We start from the raw sequence: 17,515 nt of genomic DNA, 5'->3' as shown, positions 1-17,515 counted from the left end.
GACAAATTACCTCAGAGGGGCTGACCAGAAATTTCCAGACTGGTGATTGAGATTACATTTCTGGGGAAGGTCAAAACTGCAGTTACGTCAGGTTTTAAGTCTAGGCTTTAGCACCAGTGATGCCACTTTGGGCCCCTTCTCTTTATTTGAGGGAAGATGATGACAGAAAAAGGCACCCTGTACTATCCCAATTAGTGCTCAAGAAATGGGCTTGGGAGCTGGGCATACGTGGGCGTGAATGCCTCCACTTTAACTGTGAGTTCCTGGATAAGTACTTAATCTCCCCTTGCCTTGGGTTTCCTCCTCTGTGAGACCCCAGTGGTATCTCCCACCCAGAAAGGATGTATGGATCAAATCAGGTCTTGAATATCTAAGGTGCTTGTTCAGTATTGGATCAACATACTTTGTTTTTCTAAGGGTGGAAAGATTTGGAAAAAGACTGTGAAGAAGGGTCTACTGAAGGTACACATAGCCTGCTAGTGTGCCAGAGGATATAATGTGATTTTACCTCAGATATCAGCAAACCAGGTTATCCTGGTGACACAAATGAATTGCATTCCCCTAAGCCACAGACAGAGTAACCACCCAAGTGAGTCATTTTCCCCTCCCATTACCACTCAGAGGAGGGCACAGGAAGAAGACCCATGAGCTGTTTGTTCTCATAGTGCCTCTGGGATGAGCCATAAAATAGTCATTGACCGCAGAAACATTTTATTGCTACCACATATAAACAGCATTTGGTCCCTGGCTCCATGCAAACATTCACCATGATTTTATATATTATCTGCTATTCAAACAGCAGAGAATGTGGAATTGCAATATTAGGTTTCATAAATTAATGTTAATCATAATTATCATTATAGTTAATAATAACATTCAGTTCAGTTCAGTTGCTCAGTCATGTGCGACCCCATGAATCACAGCACGCCAGGCCTCCCTGTCCATCACCAACTCCCAGAGTTCACTCAAACTCACGTCCATTGAGTCGGTGATTCCATCCAGCCATCTCATCTTCTGTTGTCTCCTTCTCCTCCTGCCCCCAATCCCTCCCTGCATCAGAGTCTTTTCCAATGAGTCAACTCTTCACATGATGTTAGTAATATATTAATGAGTTTCTTGGGTAGCTCAGATGGTAAAGACTCTGCCTACAATGTGGGAGACCTGGGTTCAATCCCTGGACTGATGAATTTTCATTATAATACAATCATGATTAATAATTTCATAAATTAATGTGAAAATGTCATCTAATTTTTGGCAAGCAAAGCTTCTGTTGTATACTTAATATCTTTGCCTACAAATTACATGAGGCTGAGTGCGTGATGTCCCTACAGAGTCCTGGAACAGCACTCAAAACAGGGCTGTGCTTATTCTTGTTAATGCACTAGCCAGTATATTAATTCAATGTTTATTCTTATTTTTAGTACATATTATAGTGAGCATACACACACACACATGTCTTCAGAGCATGGGTTCATTTTTTAGGATGAGCCATTGTGTGTGTGTGTGTGTGTGTGCGCACACGTGCGTGTATGCACGCACGCTCAGTCATATCCACCTCTTTGCAACCCCATGGAATATAGCCCACTGGGCTCCTCTTGTCCATGGCATTTTCCAGGCAAGAATACTGGAGTGGGTTGCCATTTCCTTCTCTAGGGGATCTTCCTGACCCAGGGATCGAACCCATGTCTCTTGTGTCTCCTGCACTGACAAGCAGGTTCTTTTTTTTTTTTTTTTTTTTTTTTTGGCAAGCAGGTTCTTTACCACTGCACCACCTGGGACGTTCAAGATGAGCCACTATATCTAAGATAATATTCACTCTTGAGATTCTAAATGTCTGTTCCTATTATTCCTTAATGGAGACTGCCAGCCATGTCAGGGAAGACTATTTTATAATGTAAAAGAATAATAATTTTTTAAAAATAGGACAAAAAGCAAACTGGTTCCCTCTATCCTTAGGATCGCTACCCAAAATCCTGGCATGGGTATTTAGGTGAATGACTTAGTTGTAACCAACAGATTATGTTTGAGAGACTTGGGAGATAAAATAGCATGCAGGGTAATTTTCAGATCAGTTTCTTTCAAGCAGCAATTTGGAGTTCAAGGCATGCCCAGGCCTAATTTACAAATTTCAAGAGTACAGATCCAGTCTGTGGCCTAACCAGCCTGCTAACCAAGGCTTCTCAAAAAATATTTTTAAAGTCAATTCATTAGGTACAAACCCAAACATGTTGGAATTATAAGGGTTTTTATTGGGGTAGAGGAGTTAGAGAAAAATATTTTTAAAAACCACAGAATTTACACATGAATATTGGCAAAAAAAATAGTCAATCGCTGTAGATGAAATCCTTCTGGCAAGACAATAACCCCCAGGCAGGCAGTGCAGGGTGGGCAGCATAAAAAATTAATACAAAGCCACGATCAAAAAATCAAACACTAAATCTTCAGAGAAAAAGATCACAACCGATGAATGCAGTAGGGCTTTAGATATTTTTTTCTATATGCAGACGGGAGAAGCCAATCAAAATGTCTAGGCACAAAAACACCAGTATCCTTGTTCTTAAAAAACAAACAAACAAACAAAAAAAAACAAACAAAAAAAAAACGCACATTATCACTGACAATTCTATGAAGCTTCTGTGAAGAATGTTTATCACATTTTAGCTGTCTATTTATTCTGCCATTATCTCTGCTCACAGGGGTCAAGCAAGTCTCACTGCCATCTGGTACTGGTAGAAATATATCAATGGATTCTTCTCACCCCACAAAAAAACCAGGTAAGGAATAAGAGGCTGACTCCCTCACTCAGTTCTGCTGTGAAACTTGTAGCTGCAAGTTATATGTGCTGCCACAAAACAAGTAGCACGCTCACAGTCCCCAAAGCATCAGATCCATGCTAACAGTACCTGGGTATTGCTAGATAAACATACTAAAGTATTTGGGAAAATGAAAAGTGCCTTGTGCACAAATTGAATATTAATAAGAACCTCTAATGAGGAACTGATTTAATAATTACTTCACATAATATCCCAAGCGGCCACAATGGATCAAATGCTGAAAAGTAACTGTGGATTCTAATTTTCATCACATACAAGTTTTCCTCTTATGTAGTTTATTATAATATCCTTTTGGCAGAAATGATTTATGTTTCTACTTTGAGACTGTTCTCTATATAACAGGCCAAAATTAAGTGGTAATATCTTTGCATTGAATAAGAGCTCTGTGCTTTGTAGAAGGATGCTGTGAAACCTACTCTGATATATTAATGTCTGGGTGAGACGTCTCTACTGTATCATCACGACTCACTCCTCCTTTCCCCCAGCATATGCACACTCATGCACACACGTGTACAATTCCTAATATCCCAGGAAATACTTAAAGTCACAGAGCATTTTCTTGGATTGTCAATTTTGCTTGAAGATTATTAAACCAATACATTATGCAAAGAAAGAGATGAATTTTTAAGCTTATAACACAGGACTTCAAATAAACTTTGGGTTAAGGTGGACTGCTTCAGGAACTTTAGCCTTGTCAGCCTTTGTGCAGATTATAAAGATTTCTCTCCTCTCTGCCCTTCAGGCAAATCATTCAGAAAAATGTGCCTTTCCTCTGGGTTGGTGCCCTTGCATGAAGGCTCATGCGTGGGTGAGACAGCAGAGTGGGTGTGAAATTTTGCCTCCCACTTACAGCTCCTGGGCCAGGTGCCCTTGTGTGGTGACTCTGATCTGCATGGGCACAGGCTTATTGCTTCTGCCAGTAGGGCTACTTTGTTGTAATCATTTGAGAAGTTCTAAAAGTGTTGGTTCAATTATAATTACGTAATATAGTTGGAGAATGGAGTGGAACACCTACTAAAGGAGAAATTATATGCTTTACTCAAAGCTAAAATGGTGCAAGAATTGTAATCTGCAAAGCAAAGGCAATTGGAGACAATGAAACTCAGAAATGCTACTGTTGAATCTATACGAGAAGCAAAAGATGTTAAATTCGGTGCATTTGTACAGCCTTTCAAAGGGCAGCTTTACTGATAAATTTTTATCCATAATTAGAGAATATTTTCCCCATTAACTCGTGTGCTTTATTATCCCTGGGTACATTACAAGCACTAATTTAGAAGAACATTATAAAGTATTTCTCACAGGCACTTTTCCATAGAATCTATTCTCTGTCACCCAACGGCTACTTGTCAAATATTTTATTTTATTTTTTAAATGTGATTTTGTAGAGTGAATCTTTATGACCACTTTATTTGTAATATTGTCTCAGCCATAATCCCAGGTACTCGTCGCCCACCCTTGCCACCCAGACCCATGCCCCCACGAAGAAAGCCTTTACCACCCAACAATGTCACCGGAAAGCCAGGAAGTGCAGGTATGTCAGTCACATACCTTCCTTATCCCTCCTTGATTTCAGTTTTACTGGTCAACCACCAGCCCTTCTTGGTGTGCTAGCTCAAGCAACAGATAGCCCTTGGCATGTGTTGGCCCCAAAGACCAGACACTGTCAGTTACAACTTTAAGGACTCCTGTCCTGATTCTGGGTGGGTGGGGTGACAGCCACCATCCTTGTCCATCTAGGTCAGTTTGCTTCTTAGATGCTGGGTGCTTGGTGCTGAGATAGAAGCAGTCACAAGCTCTTCAACAAATGGATTATTTGGGGCTAGATGTTTTGTGCTGCCAACCCACCAGGGGTAATGGAAAATGTCCTCCACTTAACATTCTGTCTCTTGAGATAAAATCCTTTACATCTTCTTGATAGCTACCCTGTCCACCAGCCTTCGTGCTGACCTCAGTATTATGGTTCCAGGAGAAAGACTGGAGGCTGGAATACTCAGGGTGACTGAGCAGGTCTAGTCTATGCAACAAGGCAGACTGCCTCTCACCTCTAGACTGTGGCATGTTTGTCTTTTTCCCATAGAATGACCTCTCCCAGTCACCTGGGACACTTGTACTTCATCCTTGTCTTAAAGAAGCCTCCTATAGCTCCCCAAAGTAGACTTAACACTGCTTCTCTGTCCTGTTTGTCCTTGAAACATACCTCTGTTAGAGCAAACCTCTGTTTTATACCTACTTGTTCATGTCCTTGTCTTCCCCTACTAGATCATGAGCTCTGTGATGACAGATGACACTTTCTCTAAATTCCCAGAACCAAATCCAGTCCTTACTGAGTGAATCCAGTAATCACTGAGTGAATATATGAGTGAAATTAAGAATCAGTGAGCCCAGTTCAGAGCAAAGCTTCATCTCACTCCTCTTAAAGGCTGTTCCACTGGACCTGCCAGCAGATCATAGCATGTTCTCCATCTTTCCCTTCCGCCCTCTTCCCTCATGTCTATCTCCTAAATATTCTGTAGAGGGAATCAGGATAACACTGTTAAGTACAACTGTGGAAGATGAAACTGATAAGGATTTATGAGAAAGGGCATGGATGCCACTCTTTTCACAGGATGAAAGGAGGATGTGGTGGAGAAGCTTCCATGATGTACTAGGGGACAGCGGCCTCTGGGTTGTTTTCCCATCAGCTAAAGGAGGAATCAGCCTATCATCCATGCTGATGGTGCCTGCTTGAGTCAAGGTCTAGGGACATGGCCCCAGTGAGGAGACCAGGTTTTCTTCATTAATTGTAACCTGGGGCAGCTGAGACTTGAGCTTCTATAGCTCAGGTCAGACTGAAAGTGATGCTCCAGCGTCCTCCATGGAAGAATTAGGGGACCCTCCCTCCACAGAGCTCTCCTGAAAGACTGTCTTCAGCTGCAGCTCCGCGGCCCTGGTTCCTGCCACGTAAAACCTTGTTCACTCCCATCAATGAGTGTAGCTTTGATATAACTCATCCAGCCTGTGGGATGATATAAACACATCCCACTTCTGAGATTAACGCTAGTGCCCTCCCCTCCCTTTGCTATCTATCTCTAATTCAAAAGAAATGTCTACAGTGAGGAGAGAAAGTGCAAGTGTTAGTTGCTCATTTGTGTCCTACTCCTTGTGATCCCATGGACTGTAGCCGGCCAGGCTCCTCTGTCCATGGAATTCTCCAGGCAAGAATACTGGAGTGGGTTGCCATTCCCTTCTCCAGGGGATCTTCCTGACCCAGGAATTGAACCCAGGTCTCCCACATTGCAGGCAGATTCTTTACAATCTGAGCCACTAGGGCAGCCCTACACTGAAGAGCCAAACACAAATGAGATCAGTTGTAACATCTGGCCTAATGACCAGCAAAGAAAGTGCATTTGGAATTCGAGAAATCAGTTCAGTGTTCTGGGAGTTCTGTGAAAACATGCCTTCTCGCACATGTGCCTCTGAGCACAGTCTTGGGCTCCCATGAGGCATCTCCCCCTGTCCCCCATCTCCAGACCTACTGAGGCCTCTCAGTCCTGCTCTCCTTGCCAGGATGAAAATACCATCCAAGCATTTCCACTCAAAAAAGCTCCTGCTGGCAGCAGTGCAGCATCTCATGGTTTTCACTCATCCTCTCATTGGGGCCCACTCCCACCAGGACCAGGAGCCCATCACCCATGATTCCATGGGTGGGCCATGCTGGGCCACAGTCCTTACATCAGTCCTTACTCTTTGACTCTCTATCACCTGAGAACAATTCCTTTTCCCATGAAGACTATAAAACCTAATCTAGCCTCCACTCTATGACAGATTGTAGCTCAGACGATAAAGAATCTGCCTGCGATTCAGGAGACCTGGATTCAATCCCTGGGTCGGGAAGATCTCCTGGAGTAGGGAATGGCTACCCACTCCAGCATTCTTGCCTGGAGAATCCCTTGGACAGAGGAGTGGTGGGCTACAGCCCATAGCGTCACAGAGAGTCGGACACAACAGAGCGACTAACACTACTACTCTATTCTACCCATATTTGCATAGACCTTGGGATGGATCCTATTTGGGAGACCTACATGTGTTTTTAGAGCAGAGGAGACATTGTTGAATACAGCATCTCAGAGTAACACTGGTCTGGCCACTAGGCCAGAATCACAGTCATTACCTTATAAACATTTCTCTTCTTCCCCCACCATCTCCCATGCCTATCATTTAATCTATAGTCTGGCCACTCCATCCTCTTGATGTCTTTCATGTAAAACCCCTTCCATCCAGTCTCACTGCTTCTTACATAGTTCTCCTCTGTCCTTGCCTACACAACTGCTTTAGTTCTTGATGTCTCTGTCTGCCACCAGCCTTGCAGCCTAACTGTTCACTCTCTCCTTATCTGATCATGTTACTTCCCTAGGGAAAAATTTTTAATGGGCCCTTGTCATCTAAAAATAATATCTAAATCCATGGTATGCAAGGCCCTCCATGAACTGCCCTTCCCTGCCAGCCCCCCGCCCCCGACTCTGCTCTCATTGCTTCCTGGCACTCTTGGCTCTCAGGCCTTCAAATTCAACATGCCTCATGACTTGATGCTTCCCTGACTGTGTTCTCCTGTAAACTCCACCTAGAATACAGCTCTCCTGCCTACCTACTGATCACTTTTCCTCTTTATTAGCACACCCTCTAGGAAGGCATTTCTATCTTCCCCCCAGCACCCATCATCTTTCCTCATAGACTTGTCTTCTCTGAAACCTTGTCTTATGCTTCCACAGTATTTATAATGCTTCAGTATAATTTGGCTTACACATGTCTCCCAATCAATCAAGGACACCAGGTCTTATTTTCTCTCTAATCCTGGCATATAGTGCCAAGTCACATGGTACGTCCTTAATAAATATTTGTTGAATAGGTAAATAGGGAACTCTGCAGGGCTCCCTACAAAACCTGATTCCTTTGGCTCTGCATTATAGGAATCATTTCATCAGACCGAGTAACTTCCCCACCCTTGAGGGCAACACTCAGACCTACAGAAGCCCCCTTGGAGAGAATGGAGACAGATAAAAAGCAACCAACAGCTCCTGCCTCAGGAGAAGATCTTGGTGAGTATGTCAGTCAAGTTCCACTGGATGCTTAGCCACAAAGTACCAGAGGATTTCAAATTAGGGAGAAAAGAGTCCCAGTTTGGATCAATACATTTTACTCAATTTTATGATTGATAGGGACATTTTAATTTAAAATTACACTTACTTCTAATGCTTACTGTGGAATGTGCTCCTTTCCTTTGCAGACATAGAAGGAAGTGCCGAGATCTTTAATAAAGTCTTCCTCAAAAGATCTAGATTATCCAGTCCTTATTCCTAAATCACATGTCATTCCTAATCACACATAACTTAATATATGAATGCATACTGGCTACTTGGTTGTAATCTTTGGTGGTGGTGGTTTGCTCACTAAGTCATATCTGACTCTTGCAACCCCATGGATTCTAGCCTGCCAGGCTCATCTGTCCATGGGATTCTCCAGTCAAGAATACTGGAGTTGGTTGCCATTTCCTTCGCCAGGGGATCTTCCTGACCTGGGAATCGAACCCTGTATCTCCTTCATTGTAGGCAGATTCTTTACCACCTGATCTACAAGGGAAGCCCAGCTGTAATCTTTAAATCATTTATTACTCTTCAGAACACCTGCAGCAGGACACAGTTAAGGGCCTTGAAATGTGAATAATATGGATTATAATAATATGGAGATCAAAGTTGCAAGCAATTGACCAGGAGGCATTATAAATATTTATAGCCTTCACTACTTTTTCATTGTATCATCCATCCTCAGATAACATGACTGACTTTAGCTCAAGTCCAACAAGAGAAACTGATCCTCTTGGGAAGCCCAGGTTCAAAGGTACGTATGATCAGCTACAAATCTTACTTTTAAGAAATCTATCTTTGTTGGGTATATTAGTCAACTGTTGCTGTGTAGTAACTACAAAATCTTAGTGGCATATTCTTTTTTTATGTTTATTTTTTTCTTATTTATTTTTGGCTGTGTTGGGTATTCTTTGCTGCACGAGCTTTTCTCTAGTTGCGGCAAGCAGAGGCTACTGTCTAGTCTCAGTGAAAGAGCTTCTCATTGCAGTGGCTTCGCTTGTTGCAGAGATTGGCTCTAAAGGCACATAGGCTTCAGTGGTTGTGCCTCCTGGGCCCTAGAGCACAGACTTGGTAGTCATGGGGCATGAGCTTAGTTGCCCCATGCCATGTGGTATCTTCCTGGATCAGGGTTTGAACCTGTGTCCCCTACATTGGCAGGCAGATTCTTTACCACTAAGCCATCAGGGAAGCCTAGTAGCATACCCTAAAAAGGATTTATTTCTCATGTGTCTACAAGTCACATGGAGGTCAGCTGATTTAGGATTTGCTTAGCTGGGTGATTCTGTTTCTAGCAGCAGGTACAGCTGGGTCTCTTAAGGTTAGGCTAAGGTCTGCTCCACATCTGTTCATTTTGGTACCCAAGATGAAAGACTAACAGTGACCCAGAGGAAGCTGTTCTATAACAATACAAGTAAAGAGAGAAGAAGTCCAGATATACGACAACATTTCAACCTCCTTGTGTTATACCTGCCAATATTCAATGCCAAAAGAAAGTCACAGAGCTAAGCTCAAATTGAAGATAGGGGAAATATACTCTTTCCATGAATATAGAGAATATTTTTGAACAGTAATCTAATCTACCAAAGTAAAAGATATTATATGATATAGACTAGTGTTTCCTTTTGTGATCTGTTTTTCTGAAGTATAAAATTTGATAAATTTTAATATATGTATATATTCATGTAACCATTGTCACAATCAAGATAATGAGTGTGTGCAACACCTCAAAGTTTCATCATGTACCTTTATAATCCCTCCTCTCCACTTCTCCCACCTAACCTCTAGTCTCAAGGTAACTATATTATAGATTGTTGCTGTAGTTTTTCAGTCACCAACTCATGTCCAGCTCTTTGTGACCCCATGGATTACAGCATGCCAGGCTTCCCTGTCCTTTACTATCTCCTGGAGTTTGCTCAAACCCATGTCCATCAAGTCAGTGATGCCATCCAACCATCTAATCCTCTGTCGTCCCCCTCTCCTCCTAACCTCAATCTTTCCCAGCATCAGGATATTTTCCAGTGAGTTGGCTCTTCACATCAGGTGACCAAAATATTGGAGCTTCAGAATCAGCCCTTCCAATGAATATTCAGGGTTGATTGCCTTTAGGATTGACTCGTTTGATCTCTTTACTGTCCGAGGGACTCTCAAAATTCTTCTCCAGCACCGTAATTCAAAAGCATTAATTCTTTGGCACTCAGCCTTCTCTATAGCCAACTCTTACATCCATACATGATTACTGGAAAAACCATAGCTTTAACTAGATGGATCTTTGTCAGCAAAGTAATGTCTCTGCTTTTTAATATGCTGTCTCGGTTTGTCATAACTTTTCTTCCAAGGAGCAAGCATCTTTTAATTTCATGGCTGTAATCACTGTCTGCAGTGATTTTGGAGCCCAAGAAAAGAAAATCTGTCACTGTTTCCACCTTTCCCCCATCTATTTGCCATGAAGTGTTGGGTCCAAAGTCATGATCTTAGTTTTTTGAATGCTGAATTTTAAGCCAGCTTTTTCACTCTTGTCTTTCACTTTCATCAAAAGGTTCTTTAGTTCCTCTTCGCTTTTTGCCATTAGAGTGGTATCATCTGCATATCTGAGGTTGTTGATATTTCTTCCAGCAGTCTGGATCCCAGCTTGTGATTCATCCAGCCTGACATTTCCCATAATGTACTCTGCATATGAGTTAAATAACAGAGGGACAATATATGGCCTTGATGTACTGTTTTCTCAATTTTGAACCATTCCATTGTTCCATGTCCAGTTCTAATTGTTGGTCTTGACCCGCATATATATTTCTCAGAAGGCAGGTAAGGTCATTTGGTATTCCCATCTCTTGAATTTTCCACAGTTTGTTGTGATCCACACAGTCAAAGGCTTCAGTGGTCAATGAAGCAGAAGTAGATATTTTTCTAGAATTTTCTTCCCTTTTCTGTGATCCAACGGATGATGGCAATTTGATCGCTTGTTCCTCTTCCTTTTCTAAATCCAACTTATACATCTGGAAGTTCTTGGTTCACTTGTTGAAATCTAGTTTGAAGGATTTTGAGCATTACCTTGCTACCATGTGAAATGAGCATAGTTGTATGGTAGTGTGAAAATTCTCCAGCATTGCCTTTCTTTGGGATTGGAATGAAAACTGACCTTTTCCAGTCCTGTGGCCACTGCTGAGTTTTCCAGATTTGCTGTCATATTGTGTGCAGCACTTTAACTGCATCATCTTTATAAACTAATATGCATTTTTGGAGTTTCACATAATAGAAAATAATGTATTATAAACTTCCTTTCGGATTTCTTTTACTTATCATAACTATTTGGTGATGCATCCATGTTGGTATATGTATCAACTGTCTATTCCTTTTTATTGCTTATGAATATTCTATGCATAGATATATAATAATTTATTAAAACACCATGACATTTGGGGTGTTTCCAGCATTTTTACATTACCAGTAAAGTATGCTATTCTATGACCATTCAGGTACAAGTCTTGTGTGGACATATGTTTTCATTCTTTTTGGGCAAATTCCTATAAGGGGATGGCTAGATCATATGTAAGTGTATAGTTAACATTTTAAGGAACTGCCAAACTGTTTTTCACAGCAGTTGTCCTGTTTTGCCTTTCTGTCAGCAGTGTATGAGGGTTCCAGTTCATCCACATCTTTTCTATCACTTAGTATGGTCAGCCTTTTAAATTTAAACCGTTTAAAAAAGTATATAGTAGTATCTGTGATTTTATCTTGCATATCCCTAATGACTAAGGATGCTGAACATCTTTTCATGTCCTTATTTGCCATCTGTATATCCTTTTTGATATGTCTCTTTAAATTTTTTTAATATTTTTATTGTGTTGCTTATTTTCTTATTGTTGAGTTTTAAGAGTCTTTATATTTTCTGGGTTGAAGATCTTTTTCAGGTACATGTTTCACAAACATTTTCTCCCTGTGTGGCTTCTTTTTTAATTTTAATGAAGCTTGGTTTATTGATTCGGTTTTTTATAGATTGCATCTTTGGTGTTACATTTAAGAAATCTTTGACTAATCAGAGATCACAAAGAGCTCCTCTGTTTCCTTGTAGAAGGTTTCTACTTGTACATTTAAGTCTAGGATCCATTTTGAGTCAAATTGTGTGTATGATACAAGATATGAATGCAAGTTTATTTTCTTAAGGATATCAAACTGTTCCACCATATTTGTTAAAAAAATTATTGTTCCTTCACTGAATTTAATTTGTACCTTTGTCAAAAACCAAGTGTCCATACATACATGGCACTGTCTAGGTGTTCTCTAGTTGTCCCGCTGATCTATTTAGCTACCTTTCCATCAATACCACAGTGTCTGGATCACCGTGGTTTTATGATAAGTGCTGCAATTGGGTTGTGTTCGTTCTCCAATATTGTTTTTATTTCTTTAAAGTTGTTTTGGTGGTTCTAGGTCCTTTTGGATCCCTAGCTAAATCTTAGGATGAATTTATCAATGTCTAAAGAAAAATAGCCTGCTCATATTTTTATTAGAATTTCATTGAATCTGCAAGTCAATTAGAAAGCATTGACAGCTGAACACTATTGTCCTCCTACCTAGGAACGTGGTACATCTCACCATTTATTTAGGTATTATTCATTTCTCTCACTAATGATTTTTAGTGTAGGGTGCAGCATGCTTGGGGCTGGTGCATGGGGATGACCCAGAGAGATGTAGTGGGGAGGGAGGTGGGAGGGGGGGTCATGTTTGGGAACGCATGTAAGAATTAAAGATTTTAAAATTAAAAAAATAATAAAAAATAATAAAAAAGTGAAATAAAACATAAAAGTAGCATTTTAAGTTTCAGTTTCCTACTGTTCATCACTAATATATAGGAAAACAACTGATTTTTTTGTACAGTGACTTTATATTCTACAATCTTGCAAAGCTCTTTAGATTTTTTTGTAGATATGCTGGGTTTTCTATATACAGAACTATGTCATCTAAGAGGAAGGCTTTCCTTCCTCCTTTCCAACTTGAGTACCTTTTTTCTTGCTCTTCTATACTGGCTAGAACCTCCAGAAAAGCACTGAATTGAAAGTGAGGACTGATATCTTTTTCTTATTCCTTATCTTAGAGAAAAACCATTTAGTCTTTCACCATTAAGTATGTTGTTGCCTGTGGTTTTTTTATAGATGTCCTAATTGAGTTGAGAAAGTTCTCTTCTATTCCTGCTCCAGTGAGAATTGTTATCAGAAATGAATGCTAGATTATGTCTAATGATTTTTCTGGCTTTATTGAGATACTTATAAGGTTTTTCTTTTCTTTTAGTGTGTTAATATGATAAAGTAATTGTTCTTGAATTGTAGATTAACGTTGCATTCCAGGGACAAATTCCCCTTGGTTATAGTGTATTCTCATTTAAATATATTGTTGATTTAATTCCCTAAAATTTTGTTTAGAATTGTATTCAGTGAGGGATATTGGGCTGTTATTTTCTTTTCTTGTAAAATCTACTCAAGTTTTAGTGTCAAAATAATACTGAACTTTTCAATTTTCTAAAAGGTTTAGAATTAGTATTGCTTCTTCCCTAAATATTTGGCAGTATTCACCACTAAAGTCATCTGAGCCTCACATTCTCTTTGTGAAAAGTGTTTTACTTGTAATTCATTATAATTGGAGAAGGAAATGGCAACCCACACCAGTACTCTTGCCTAGAAAATTCCATGGATGGAGGAGCCTAGTAGGCTACAGTCCATGGGGTCTCAAGAAGTCGGACACAACTGAGCGACTTCACTTTTTCTTTCTTTCTTTTCTTTAATAGGTATAGGACTATTCAGTATACTTTCTTCCATAGTGAGCTTTCATAATTTTTGTCTTTCAAGTTATTGGTCTATATCATCTAAGCTGTCAAATTTATTTTTCTTTTATTTTGATATCTGAATAATCTGTAATGATGTCACCTCTCTCTTTCCTGTTATTGATTATATATGCCTTTTCTCTCTTTCGCCTAATCAGCCACAGTATAGGTTTATCAGTTCTTTTGATCTACCTAAAAGTTCAATTTTGGGTTTCATTTATTTTGTGTATTACTTTTCTGTTTTCCATTTCATTTATTTTTACTTTGATCTTTATTATTTCCTTTTTCTGCTTAATTTGAGTTTAATTTGCTCTTCTAATTTCTAAGGTTCAAGATGATTTGAGACCTCTCTTCTTTTTAAATATGAAATTCAGTGCTACAACATTTTCCCTAGGTATTATTTAAGCAGCATCTAAAAATGTTTGATATACTGTGTATTCAGTTTTAGCCTATTCAAAATACTTTTAAATTTCCTTTTGATTTCTTCTTTGGCTTATTAGAAGTAGGTTACTTAATTTCCCAATATTTCAAGATTTTCAAGAGATCATTCTGTTACTGATTTTTATTAATAACTACATTGTTGTGAATATACTCTTATTTCCTCGGTCATTTTAAATTTATTGAGACTTTTTTATGGCCCAGAATATAGTATATCTTGGTGTGTATGTTTTGTGTATACTTTAAAAAAATGTGTATCTTCCTAGTCTTAAGTGGAATATTATATTAGTTCGCTAGGGCTGCCAAAACAAAATACTATAGACTTTGGCTTAAGCAACCAAAATTTATTCTTTCTCAGTTCTAGAGTCCAGAAGCCTTATTTCAAGGTATTATCAGGTTGGATTTCTCTTATTGGAAGTTAAATCTTCAACACAGGAATTTTAGGAAAACGTAATTCAGTCCATAACAAGTGTTCTATAAAAATATCAATTAAATCAATTTGCTTGGTTATATTGTGCAATTCTTTTATAGCCTTTGTGATTTTCTATCAACTTGTTCTATCCGTTAATGAGAGAATACCAAAATCTCTAGCTCTAACTGTAGATTTATTTCTACTTTCTTCTTCTGTCACTTTTTTTTTTTTTTTTTTTGCTCCATGTATAGTAAAGGTCTGTATTCAGGCATAGACCTCAATTACTTAGGATTGTAATAAACTAATGAATTGGTTCTTTATCATTATAAAGTGACCTTTTTGTTTATGGTAATATTCTTTGATGATATAGTTAGGTTTAAATCTATTATCATCTTGCTATTTTTTATTTGTTCCATCTATTCTTTTTTCCCTCTTTCCTTCTTTTTCAGCCTTCTTTTGGACTGAATATTTCTATGATTCCATTTTACCTTTCTTGTTGTCCTCTTAGCTATAACTTTGTCTTGTTATTTTAGCGAATAATTGGGGTTCATAGAATGTGTCCTTAACTTCACAGTCTAGCTTCCAGTGATATTCCACAACTTCATAAACAGTTGAATGTGAAGTATAAGAACTTTACATTAGTATAGCAGCTTTTCTTTCCTGACTATTGGGCTATTACTTTACTTTTGCATGTTATATAGATCACACTAAATTGTAATTATTTTTGTTAAACAATAAGCTATCTTTTAGAGGGAAATAATAAGATAAATATTATGTATATTTACCTATATAGTTACCATTTCCAGTGCTTATCATTCCTTTGTGTGCAGCCATATTTCCACCTGGTATCATTTTCCTTCTGCCTGGAGAACTTCCGTGAATCTTCCTTATAGGTTGGGTGTGCTAGTCGTGAATTCTTTCAGCTTTTGTATGTCTAAAAAATATTTTGCCTGTGTTTTTTTAAGATATTTTCACTATAGAATTCTAGATCATAACTTTTTGTTGTTGTTTTGGTTTTTGTTCTTTAATATATAAGGACATCTCTCTGTTGCCTTCTCACTTGCTTTCTTTACAATGAGAAATTTGCCACGATCCTTCTTTGTTGTCCTATCATGTCTTTTCTTCTCTGCTCTCTTTGAAGATATCCAGAAATTTAATTTGGGTCTTTTTTATATCTTCCATTTCTTAACTTTTTGACCATGTGGATTATAGTGATAATAACTGTTTTATTGTCCTTGTCTGATTATTCTAACATCTATGCAAGTTCCAGTTTGACTCCAAATGATTTATTTTTCTCATTATGGGTAATATCTTCCTGTAAGGAATTTATCTAGTTGGGTGCTGTGGTGGCAGTTTAGTCACCAAGTCATGTCTGACTCTTGCAACCCCACGAACTGTAGCCCGCCAGGCTCCTCTGTCCATGGGATTTTCCAGGCAAGAATACTGGAGTGGATTGCCGTTTACTTCTCCAGGGGATCTTCCTGACCCAGGAATCGAACCCAGGAATTGAACCCAGGTCTCCTGCATTGCAGGCAGATTCTTTATCGACTGAGCTACGAGGGAAGCCCATTGGGTGCTGTATATGTTTGTTATTCTTAAAATATTGTTGGATCTTATTCTGGGGTGCAATTAAATAACTTAAAACCACTTGATCTTTCTGAGCCTGGCTTTTAAGGTTTATTGGTAGGACCAGAACTACATTTTAGTGTAAGGCAAATCATTCCCCACTACTGAACCAAGATCCTTTGAGTACTCTTTCCAGCACCCTATAAATTATGCAGTTTAAACCAAATTACTTTTGGATATTAGCATAAGCTAAACCTATTTAGAAAATTAAATCAATAGTATCATCCATATCCTGCATCCCGAAGATAGGATTCTGGATTTTCCCAAATTCAAACCATCCACATCACTGCTCTCATCCATCTGCTTATAGTATTAGATCAAATATCCTCAAACAGATTGTTTTACTTATGAATTCTCCTCCACCTTTTTTACAAGCTCAAAAAGACAAAATGCCCGATGTCCTCTCTCTCTTAGGTCCTCATGTGCGGTATATCCAAAAGCCTGACAACAGCCCCTGCTCCATCACCGACTCTGTCAAGAGATTCCCCAAAGAGGAGGCCACAGAGGGGAATGCCACCAGCCCACCGCAGAACCCACCTACCAACCTCACTGTTGTCACTGTGGAAGGGTGTCCCTCCTTTGTCATCTTGGACTGGGATAAGCCACTCAATGACACTGTCACTGGTAAGAGCATGGCATGCGGACTGTTGCTATGGTGGGAAACATTGATAAGATGATGCTTTGGGAATGTGGTACCTCAAGTCAGACTGTGACCCTGGGTGATGTATCTCAGGAACAGCAAGTCTCTGCAGAGTTCTTTTGTCTCTTGGCAGATGATTTTCAAAATTGTCATTAGACGGGAAAGATCATCTTTGTCTTGGTTATGGTCTTGCTGTTAACCTAGCAGATCTCTTAAGTTATATATCTTCTTTCTCCTCTCAGAACTTTTTCTCAATGTGAAGGTATATCTAGTCTTTCCATTACCAGAAAATACAAATAACATATGAGAAGTTGCCACTGCTAATAGTATTTAAACCAATTTTCCTTTCACCATCCCAATTTCTAGACTGACCTAGAACTTTGAAGCAGGCTAAACATTATTATTTCAGTCATTTTATGAGAATTTTTTTTACTTATTTATTTTTAATTGGAAGATAATGGCTTTACAAGGTTGTGTTGATTTCTGCCGTATATCAGCATGAATCAGCCACAGGTATGGCTTTTTAAAAATTCTATTCCTGGTCAATTTTCTGCCCATCTCAGGGAATTTTGATTCTGCTACTCCTCATAAAAATGATAATGAAAAATAAGAAACTCTGAGTCACTCTTT

General features: G+C 39.1%; 1 protein-coding gene across 50 annotated transcripts in view; it reads left to right on the top strand.

Annotated features, from left to right (window-relative positions):
* The window catches only part of ABI3BP (ABI family member 3 binding protein), a 293,247-nt gene that overhangs the window by 243,868 nt on the left and 31,864 nt on the right, over window positions 1–17,515 (top strand). For all 50 annotated transcript variants that reach the window (XM_069551792.1, XM_069551760.1, XM_069551701.1 and 47 more), the window contains 5 exons: window positions 2,697–2,774; window positions 4,264–4,368; window positions 7,784–7,912; window positions 8,643–8,711; window positions 16,660–16,869. In XM_069551792.1, coding sequence (XP_069407893.1) covers window positions 2,697–2,774; window positions 4,264–4,368; window positions 7,784–7,912; window positions 8,643–8,711; window positions 16,660–16,869 — 591 coding nt within the window. The remainder of the gene's footprint in view (window positions 1–2,696; window positions 2,775–4,263; window positions 4,369–7,783; window positions 7,913–8,642; window positions 8,712–16,659; window positions 16,870–17,515) is intronic.

This window comes from Ovis canadensis, chromosome 1 (genome assembly GCF_042477335.2).
Source record: "Ovis canadensis isolate MfBH-ARS-UI-01 breed Bighorn chromosome 1, ARS-UI_OviCan_v2, whole genome shotgun sequence".
In the NCBI taxonomy this organism is placed as follows: domain Eukaryota; kingdom Metazoa; phylum Chordata; class Mammalia; order Artiodactyla; family Bovidae; genus Ovis; species Ovis canadensis.
This window is presented reverse-complemented; position numbering and strand designations above follow the sequence as displayed.